The sequence below is a fragment of the Gnatocerus cornutus genome, chromosome 6, assembly GCF_029298725.1.
Source record: "Gnatocerus cornutus isolate USDA-ARS CGAHR chromosome 6, icGnaCorn1.1, whole genome shotgun sequence".
NCBI classification, from domain to species: domain Eukaryota; kingdom Metazoa; phylum Arthropoda; class Insecta; order Coleoptera; family Tenebrionidae; genus Gnatocerus; species Gnatocerus cornutus.
This window is the reverse complement of record NC_142238.1, coordinates 12,144,561-12,154,990: the sequence shown is the minus strand read 5'-3', so window position 1 is coordinate 12,154,990 and position 10,430 is coordinate 12,144,561. Positions and strand designations below refer to the sequence as shown.

Sequence of the window (10,430 nt, the reverse complement as noted above, 5' to 3'; positions counted from 1 at the left end):
ATCCTAGACCTTTTTTAGTCTGAGAATTTCAGAATTTGAATAACATAAAGAAATTGACTAAAACAGTGAACAATGTCACTTAAAACTAAAGAAATTTTAGAAATCTGCTATTTTTAGACTTTTACATTTCCAGAATTTTTATTTTGAAATAAAAATTTTTAAATTCCAAGGTTCTTAAATCCTGGAATCTGTAAGTACGTAACACTAAAAAAAACTGGAATCTGAGGTTTTTGAACTCCTTTTTAGATTAAAATTTTTATATTCTGAGAATCTGTGATTTCTATATTCCCAAAACTTTTGATCAACATGTACCAATCTATCTGTTGGATTATTTTCAGGTTTTCAAATTGTCAAACATTGATGTGCTCGGACATTTTTAATTTCCCGGATTATCAGACGTGAAGAGTTTAAAGTCAAATTCTTAACTCAGCGGATTTTTAGATTCACTTTTTCTGGTCTTTTATTATTTTAACAAAAATAATAAGTTAGCTTAAATTAAAGAACCTCAATCATTTCAACAAGAATTTACAAAATCTAAGCGATCAAAAAGGTTTAAGAAATTTAAAATTGAACAAAAGTATCATTAAAAATATCAGAAAATGTCAGCAGAATCGGACTAAAATACACTTAATTAAAAAAAATTGACAAGTTCACAGGATATAGAAAACTTGAAAATTCAATATGCAAATTGCATATTCTGAGTTTTCGCATTTTTGCAGATAAAATAACACATCCCTACATATTTTCTTTTCTTTATTTCCATTGCGTTTTTGTAATCAAAGCCTCGGATTCGATCTCAAAACGTTCTGGTGACATAAACGAAGCTTATGAGAACTTTATAGCCTCCCTATTAGAGTGTATTCATTCGCGTATGGAGACGACATCGACACACGGGCGCCATAATATTAACGTTAATTTCACTATCATCTAATTTGACACTTCATCTAGGCTGAAAGAACAGTCGCACCTCGTCAAGCTTCCTACACAACCGAGTCAAATTCAATTTCGGCTGATATGATTAGATTTTCTTTTCGATATGCCTGAAAATGATTTTTTGCTGTAAATACACAAGGGTATAATGTAGCTTATATTAATTATTAAAGCTTTCATAAGTGGGTTGCTGCACTACTGACAGGTAGTTTGACGAGAAAATGGCAAACTCGTCGGTTACACGCTTTTCGTGTCGGCTTGTTGTTTCTTGCGTTAACTCCAACTTTAGAGTTTCCCGTCTTGAAATCCTTTATTAATTACATATTTATTTAGGTTACTAGTTCTATTTTTACCGATCATTAGTTGACAAACTGGGTCATTTCAAAAGTTATTTCACTTCATTAAAAACAACAGTGTCTTAATTAGTGTCTCGTAAAATGTTTCGTTCTTAGAATTCCTGTAATTTCCCAACAGCGGAGCTGGAATAAAAAGATGCGTGTGCATCGACTACAAAATTTACTCAACTTCCGTAAGAATGAGATATTGCAGAAGAACAAAAAATTTGTTATTCTGTCAGCGTCGTCGTTAATTTGTTCCGAATTCTTCCAAAACCTCGGGCTTTGTTCGAACATGTATGAAAAAATTAGTGCAACGAGTTACGACCATGCAATTCCTCGCAGTGCAGTTAGCTGACATTTATGTCTCTTCTAAGTAAAGAAACGGAGTCAAGTTCACACTGTTCACTTGTCTACACTGGTCTTGTTTTCTTCTCCTTATTTCATGACAAATTGCACAAAAACACACAACTTTACTGCAATGAACAAAACTCTGCTGAATAAAATTCCCATCAAACATTATAGCAGCTTGGATTCGCGACGTTCTGATTTCAGAGCAGTGAAAGTGCAAAGTTTCGTTTCTAATCTAAACTTGAGTAAACCGTAATCCTGCGGGACCTATAAAATCTGTTGTTCATAAATTATAATTATGGAGATTACCACATTTACCAGCTCATTTGCCGAATGGTGTAATAAAATTGCCAATGGGAGCCAATCACCGGAGGTTTATATTATCTCGTGTTTATTTTTCAACAAAAAAGTGTTAAATATTTCATTCGGTAATTAACGCAGGACATGTAACCTGTGATCTTGCAGGTGATTAAATCTTTACGCATCATTACGCAACCTTCGATGGAGTTTGAGCAGATTGTACAGTTTAATGGGGTTCTCTAACAGCTATTCGTTATCTATGTATTGTCAGTTTGATTTATTGAAAGGCAACACTGCTATGTGTCACCTGGATTAAATTTGTTCTTTCTGGAATTAACATTCGGGGAATACTTGCGAAGTAAATACGCAGGAATTTCGGCGCAACGTCATGAATCACATCCACGATCTCGGATGATAAGGGAACCAAAAATAAACTTTTCTAATTACACTAAAACGGTTCATACTCTCTAATTGTAAGCCAGTTGGCCAGTTTTATTTTTAATTTATTTAGCTAAGGTGGGAAACATTAAATTTTACAGTGTACACTACGACAGCAGTTTCAAAGCTCGTAAAGGATACAATGAAACCAACCAGTCGTGTTATTTTCATACGATTCGTAACGCTTTTGAAGGATGAAACGCAAATTTGGCTTTTTTCCGTCTGTAACCGACAAAGACTTGTTATGAAAGTCTGAGGTAATTGTTACTTCCAATGTTGCTATGGACTACACACCCACGTAAATAATTTCAAGAACACAGATTACAGTATCTCTATTAATTTCTAAAGCTTATAAAGCCGTTTAATTGCTTTTTAGTATGCAATAATAATTAATTAAGAGTGGTAGTTAAAACCGTTAGCATTTATTCCGAAACTTATTTACGTTCGTTTTATTGTGGTGTTTTCGACGAATCGTCTGAGAAGTGCAAATTAGTTTACAGTGGGAAATTTTGCAAAGAATTGGCTCCATGGGCCTATTTTTCAGCTACAAAAGCTAAATTTAGCCAATTAACTGATGGATTCTTGTGAATGGAATATTTATAGGACAGATCAGATATCGTACACTTCAAAGGATCTAAAGAAATGAATCTGAAAAGTTCTGCAAAACCACACGAATCAAATGAATACAATAGTTTTGAAAATCAAAAAAATATAATTAGAGCCATATAAAGCGGAATTTAAAGAAACCAAGAATTGTACCTGAAGGAAGATCAGCAAAGTTCAAATTTTTGCAAAATCTGAGGGTCTGTAGAATTAAACTAATTCATCAATTTAAAGAATGTGAAGCATATGAGAACAAATTTGAAAGCGCAATGGGATCAGAAGGACCCCAAAGAACGCAACATTGTTAAATGTTTCTTTGTTTTCTTGGTCGCTCGGACCGATTTTTAGTGGTGTTTCCCTCGAGAGAAAAAAAATCCGCAAATTTTTATTTATAAAAATCTGTACAAACATCGTGTTGTGTACATTGTTACATGTTATTATAAAATGTTAAGTTGTACCCCTTTCGTTTTTCGGTTTTTATGTGAAAATGTGTTTAGGTTAGCGCCGACTTTCAATTGCTCATTTCTATTCCAAAAATTGTGTGGCACAATTACAAGACAGCGCGGGAAAAAAATTGAAATGGAACAGCGGGAAACTCAAATTGGAAACGTGTCTCTCAGGCGAAACCCAAAAGTCCCGAGGGAACAAACCTCTCAAATGCTTTTCAGCCAAAACTGTATTTTCGGAAGAGCAGGCCGGAAGAATCTTTGTTCACTTCATCAGAGCGAGGCATAGAGGTCAATATTTATAATGACCTTAATAAGTTTATAGATGGGCTAAAGAAACGAATCTAAAAATTCTAATAATCCAAAAAACTGTTTCAATTAAAATTTAAAGAAACCAATCTAGAAACTTAAAAAATCTAAAATCCAAAGCATAAAAGAATGCCAAAGTCAAAAGAGTTGAAACAATACAATTTTTTTTAGGCAAGTTGGTGCATTAATGGCGTCAAGAGTTCTCGAGCATTTTTGTTGAACGTGGATGGAAAACAGCTTATTGAAGCAGTTTTCTGACCCCTATCAATACATTTCGCTTTGTTTGGCGTACTTTTAGCTCTAATGGAGCAAAATAAAAGAATAGATATGTCGTTCCGAGAAATGGTCTCGAATTACTCGTCGAAGTCAGAAGCCTAGAAAAATTTACCAGTCTGCATTCTGGTAAATACTTAACGTTAAAAGGTGCTTGTGCTGAAGTGGGTTTTATCGTGGAAATTCACCAGTAAATGTTAGATTGTTTCTTTAAATGTTATATAATTGGTTTTGCAATAACCTTAACCGTAAAACGACGTTAGTGAACATTAGCAGTAAAAATCCAGCATTAGCGCAATAAAATTGTGTTACACTGCTTTATATTTCGCCATTAACTCTAACACGAAGATGTGGCAGTAATCGAAAATTTGATGTCACAGTTTTGACATTTTTATAAAAAGATTAACAAAAATATGAAGATATCTAGCCAATTGCGATTTTATTTTGTGTACGAGTAATTCGAAATCGATATTTTGTGGGCAGAGCGGTATTAACCAATGTGCATTGTAAACTGAAAACCACAAATTATATCGAAAGGAAACCTCCCCTTGGTTTCTACATTTACATTCGCCACCCGGAAAATGTATTCCAACTAAGCCGCTGTATTAGAGCAATATTTCAGAATTTGCGAGACTTCTTGCATGAGAATAGCAAAATTTAAATTTGTGCCCTCGCACAAACACCCGAATTTTTAAATTGACAGTGCTGACACAACTTCAACTTCTTAACGTATTAAATTAAATCCACCTGAATCGAACTTTTCTCGCGTTTCAATCCCTGTTATTGCGTTTCGATCTATGCTTTTCTCTGCTATATTTTTCCGCGATCCGTGCTTTGATTCAGGGTCTCTTTGGATAATCTTCTTGTCTCTTTGTGTTCGGCAGGCAATTTCTTATGTTCATCCTTATTACCTTCGACAATAAATTTTTATAATACGCTTGCGGGTAAGTGGACCGCTCGTATTGCGCCACCAAGGAAGCCGTCAGTGGATATTTGATAACTGAAACGATGATATTAGATCGAGCTTTGAAGCACCAATGTTCGCAATTTTTCGAGGTCTGAAGAGATCGTTATTTGTATCTGGTCCAGTCATTGTTCGTGAAACCGTTAAATTTATCACGGGGAAGTAAATTTCCTGTTGTGGCCTATAAATTTCCGGATCCCATTATATTTTTTTATATAGGAACTTTTCAATGAAACGAACGGTTTAAAACCCGGATAAATCTAAGAAAAACGCAAATTACTGGATTACACGAAGTAGTAAGTCCGGCGCCTCCACCATTTTTGTCGCAAAAAAGTTCGTAATATCACTTTATTTTTCGTGGTGGTCATTGGGCGCGGCTAATGGCCGTAAAATAACACTTTGGTGTTGTGTAACCCACCAGTTCCTTTTGTTCATTTTTCAATCTTGGCAGTGACGGTTGATATCGCTCGCACTCGGCCAAATTCCCGCAAAGTTTTTAAGAGAAACTAATATTTCTCCGGTGCAGTTGTTCAGAACTCTTATAACATTAAAAACTAAGTTTATAACAGAATGCTCACTTCCTTAGTTGCACGCTCATTCGGTTAATCCTTGTTCCCCATCCAGTGCATTTTACAACACCACAGTCCGCTGTAAAAAGGATTTCCTGAAGAAAATCCCGCAAAAATATTCCAACTGAGAACCGGCGCGGTAATTTATTGAAATTCAAATAAATGTCTGTTGATAGCCGACTATTTAGCTTCTGCGGATATCTTTCGCATTAATCATCTCGAAATCTGAGCTTTCGTAAATCATAACATATCAGCGCTTCCTCGCAATCATTTGTGGTTTAGAAAATTGCTTCACCATTTGGACGTGTCATTAAGTAGAGTTTAAAAAACCAATCAGAATTGTTTGTTATCCCGAAATGTATTAATTTATTCGGTTTTCATCAACGGAACGAGTTTATTTACATTGTGGATAAATTGGCGCAACGCTACGATTAAATTGTTAATTTTTGTAAATTGAACACACACACACCAGGTGCCCTACTTCTAACAAAGTCCGTTTCGTAACGTAAACGATGATGCTTTGAGTTGGGGAGTTTGAAACTTATTTTGCAACAAGAAAAAAGCTCGAAATTGAAATTATAGATTCGACTCTTTCGTTTTGTTCGATTAAGTCGTCGCAGCACGCTTCTTCCAATTTCTCTGTTCGCTGTAGCATATTATAAAGCCATTTCATAACAACTATTTATTCAGCGAGCGATAAGGATAATCAAATCTCACTACTGAGCCATTAAAATACACAGCCGGGACGAGAGCTCAAGAACAAATTTGGCGGAGCGGTATATACCCTCATCAATTATCGCTCAACGGAAATAAACTTGCTTAAAAGGCAAAAATCCCGTTAATAACGTGGCTGCTCCAAAGTGTTATTATTTCTTTTTCAGTTGTCGCGAGATTCGTTCACTTTCAAATTAAACCGAGCGGAGTTTGTCAGGACAGGTGTTAAAACTTTTAATCAACGCCACTTCCGTGTAACAACCTGATTTTTATTGATGAAACGGAAGAACAACGTGGAAAAAGATGATTGTGTAAAGTGCTTTTGGAAGATGGGCTATAAGTTATTTAGAAGTTGGGACGATGGCTGTAGACTCCCGAAGGCTGCTACTTTATTACCCACGTGATTCTGCTGCAGCCAATTTTGTGAAATGTAGTCGGAGGAGTATTGAAATACGCTCAACATTAGTTTGATTTTAAGGAGGTATTAAGAGAATTTCGAAATCCTCCGGAATCGTAGCATCTTTTAAAGTTGGAGGAAATAGACGGGGAAATCCGGTCGTGACCTCAACAATGCACAAGTTTTTCTCCGGAAAAATCCATACACTTAAATAATATAAAATAAGTCTGCACGAAACAGGTTCTTTGAACTTCACCTGCGCTGAAGAACCGATAAAGCCCCGGTTATAGATACTCTCCAAATTCATGGAGCGGAAATATTTTCAACTGGAATACCTTCAAATTCATTCAGAACATGCGAAATGTGCTCTTAAATCTCGTATTGATAAACAATTTATGTTAACGTGTTTTGAAATCCATAAAGGAAACATAAGCTTACCGACAAGTTTTGCATATATTAAACATGTTCCTCGGAGGCTTTTTAAATTTAACACAATAACGGGAAATTAACAGCTGCGGGGTAAACCTGAAAGCTCGCGGAAAGGAAATAATTTTTCGTGAAATTTACATAATGTAAAACATGCATGGAAATACCTTATAGTGATGATGGGAACTTATTTTAAACTTGAAACCATGTGGTCCATGAGCGCTTGAAACCTGAAAGAACAAAAATAGGCACAATGAATTAATCTGACTTATATTTAGAACGATTGTTTCGGCAGGAAATAGTAATCTATCTAAATTTAAGTTTGCGATATTTATCTAGGCCGTTAAATACAAATTGTTAAAAGTGGAAATAGCTTCTACTAAATCACGCCGGTGGCCATAAACCTAGTTAAATAAAAGTGCACAGATTTTTAGTTAAATATTCTAAAAATATGGTGGGAAATAAAAAGTCCTGTGTGACCCATTTCAGCGTGCATCTGAATTAATACACCACAACCTGATGTTGAAAAATCGACAACTGAAACCAAGCGGACGCCGGATTAATTCCGAGCGGTATTCAGGGCACAAAGTTTGAGAAAAAACGAGTTTTTTTAATTATTGACAACTGCGGTCAATTGTATAAACATTAAAATCAGGGAAATTACATTTGGAGCGAGCGAAATAAAACTGCCCACAGATGCAAGATATATGAGTCTTTGAAACGCTCTATTATAGAATTAAATAAATAAATTCCCATAAAAACTACATGAAAGATAAAATCTCTCTTTGATGCTTGTTTTCTGATTAAACGGGATAAAAATTCGAAAACGTCGTTCTTTCATAAACCTTCGTTTTAAAGTACGTTGTCAGTCACAGAGTGTTTGCCAAGACAATGTCGAGCAAAAAATAGCACAAGCAAATTTTCTAAACTATGGTGGCATGTATTGAAATAATATAGCATCCGGTTTCGCAGGAAAAGCTCTTTGTTTGGTAAATATAGACGCAGTTAACGTATTTACCCATCAAAGTGGTAGTCGTATTCTAATTCAGTGTTCGCATTTCAGACCACAACTCTGAAAACATTCAGTATAATGTTTCATAATAATAGCGTGAATCAGCAGATTTGTAAGATTGTAAAATCATCGCTAGAATTTTTCTGTTATTTTTAGAATTGAGACACTTGTTAATACTACTCGTGACGATCGATTCCCAATTTTCTTTTCCCTATTGCACTAGGTGAAATTTATATCAAAATTGAAGATTTTATCGGAAACTGAGAATAAATTGAAAAGCAAAGATACAGAGAAATGCACGTATAACACGATAAGGAAATGTTAAGATATGTCTTACAAAGAGTTTTTGCGTTCAGAATAGATCATTTTAAATAAAAGTGAATTCTTAATCTCGCCGAAATGGCGTGAACTGCGTTCTCCGATTAAAGGATTTATGCGAAGTCTCCCAACTTCTAATGCAGTAAAACTGTTAATACGAGTTTCTAAATTAAGCTTACCAGGAAAGGTTTAAGAGTCGCTAATCTCGCCTCTATTTTATTTTTGAAATGCACCAATCTGACCCACCTTTTGAAGGAATCTATGATAATCGTTTCCATCGTCATTGAACCGGTCTAGGGTCATACTGACCTCCGTCCTGTAGGGTCTTTGCCCTTACAGCTTTCATCAGCAATAGATTTTATTAAAGGTGGAGCCCTGTCAAGTTAGGGTTCAAATCAGACACTTTTGTTATTGATTGTTCCAACGAGTTGCTTTATCCGAATTTGAGGTTGCATTTGATATATTCACTATCGATTGCCAACTGTGTTAATCTGTTTTGTCAGGCCCTGACAAGGTACATTACCCAGTTCGACGATTTATTATTTATTCAAAAGTTATAACAGACATGGACATTCATTCTTTCAAATCGGACGACGTTTGTGAAATTTCTTTCGAAACAAAAATTGGGAAAGTTGCGTTTAGTCTTCGACAAAAAGTAGAGTTTAGCAATTTTAAGCAGTGTATGCAAAAAGTTTCTTGATTTAAAACTACAGTCAATCGCCTTCTCAGTAAATACTCGGAACTCGAACAATAGTAATTAAAAGTTATCTTACTTTTGTGTGCAGCTGACAAACAAAATGAAGAGGAAACTTTTATTGCATAGCTTTGAAGTTGCATAGGATTTAAGCACAATCTTCCAATGAAACAAAGCTGAGTTTCCAATTAGTTTCAAACAAATCAAAATTCTAGAGAACTTGGAAAAAAACTTTCATTACGTGCAGCAACACGGCAGAAATCAGACTCTTATTAAAAACCAAATTTAGACGTTATCTTATCTGTGTCCCAATATTTTGTAATATATTTAAAACAATGAAACCTGTTTTCTGCGAACATGAACAGCAGTTTTAGTAACTACTGCGGAAATCGATAAACTGTTTACTGTTGATACGAGATTAACATTGATTCTAACTGTGTGCAATCAAGTCAAACTTGTACAAAATTCATTTGTGCTCTTATTCAAATTTGTCTTCCATGCATAAGTAATGATTCAAAGGGGGAAATGTATTTATCTTCAGCTCCAATTTTCCACGATTTTAAGTTTCAAGAGTCATCAATCAGGATAATAAACTTTGTCACTCTTGTATTGTGACAATATAAGCTTAACTTTTATAAATAGTTGGAGTAAATGAAATAAAAGTGTTCTCATGTTGGCTTAGTGGACCGTTCTGACTAAAATAATTTATCAAATAGGCACTCTTAAATCGGTCAGAAAACTTTTATTTTAGTATAATGTTTCTTGAAAAGTTCGAGCTTTTAAGTGGCTATTTGATTTGACTTTGATGCTTTGATAAAATTCTTAACTGGAAAAAGCCAATAAAATCCAATCTGAACGGCAAAACATATTAAAAATATATAAATAACGATTTATGTACAGCACACGTTTCTGAAAGCCAAGAGGTATCATCATTATCACAGTGGACGAGTCACAAATAGCGGCTTTTAGTATTATCACGAAACTGTTATTCTTTATATTACCGTTCTAACCAGTCTTTTATTCAGATAAAGCTGAAATAAGACAAGCAAACAGAAGAGCAACCCGCCTAATTCGTGAGATAGTTTACCAAACACACAAAGGAAATGTAGTTAATTAAACAGCAAAGAATGAGAAGGAATAATAACATTGTTATTACAACCGCAATGTCTTTGGATGAAATGCTTTATAGTCTTCGACTTTAACGGTTACGACAATCGAAATAACTGAAGTAATAAATAAACGGAATAGCTTGGGAACTTGTCTGTCAAAATTTCAATTCGTATTTTATTCAATCCAATCAAACGATAATTTCCGAAATTACTGTCTACACCGTTCAAATTTAAAATCAGCG

At 34.8% G+C, this 10,430-nt stretch overlaps 1 protein-coding gene across 1 annotated transcript in view; it reads right to left on the bottom strand.

Moving 5' to 3' along the window:
- Positions 1 to 10,430, bottom strand: part of LOC148173001 (uncharacterized) — a 29,634-nt gene that overhangs the window by 1,342 nt on the left and 17,862 nt on the right. Inside the window, exon 4 of the mRNA XM_088039825.1 lies at positions 7,223 to 7,285. Within this exon, the coding sequence (XP_087895951.1) occupies positions 7,223 to 7,285 (63 nt within the window). The remainder of the gene's footprint in view (positions 1 to 7,222; positions 7,286 to 10,430) is intronic.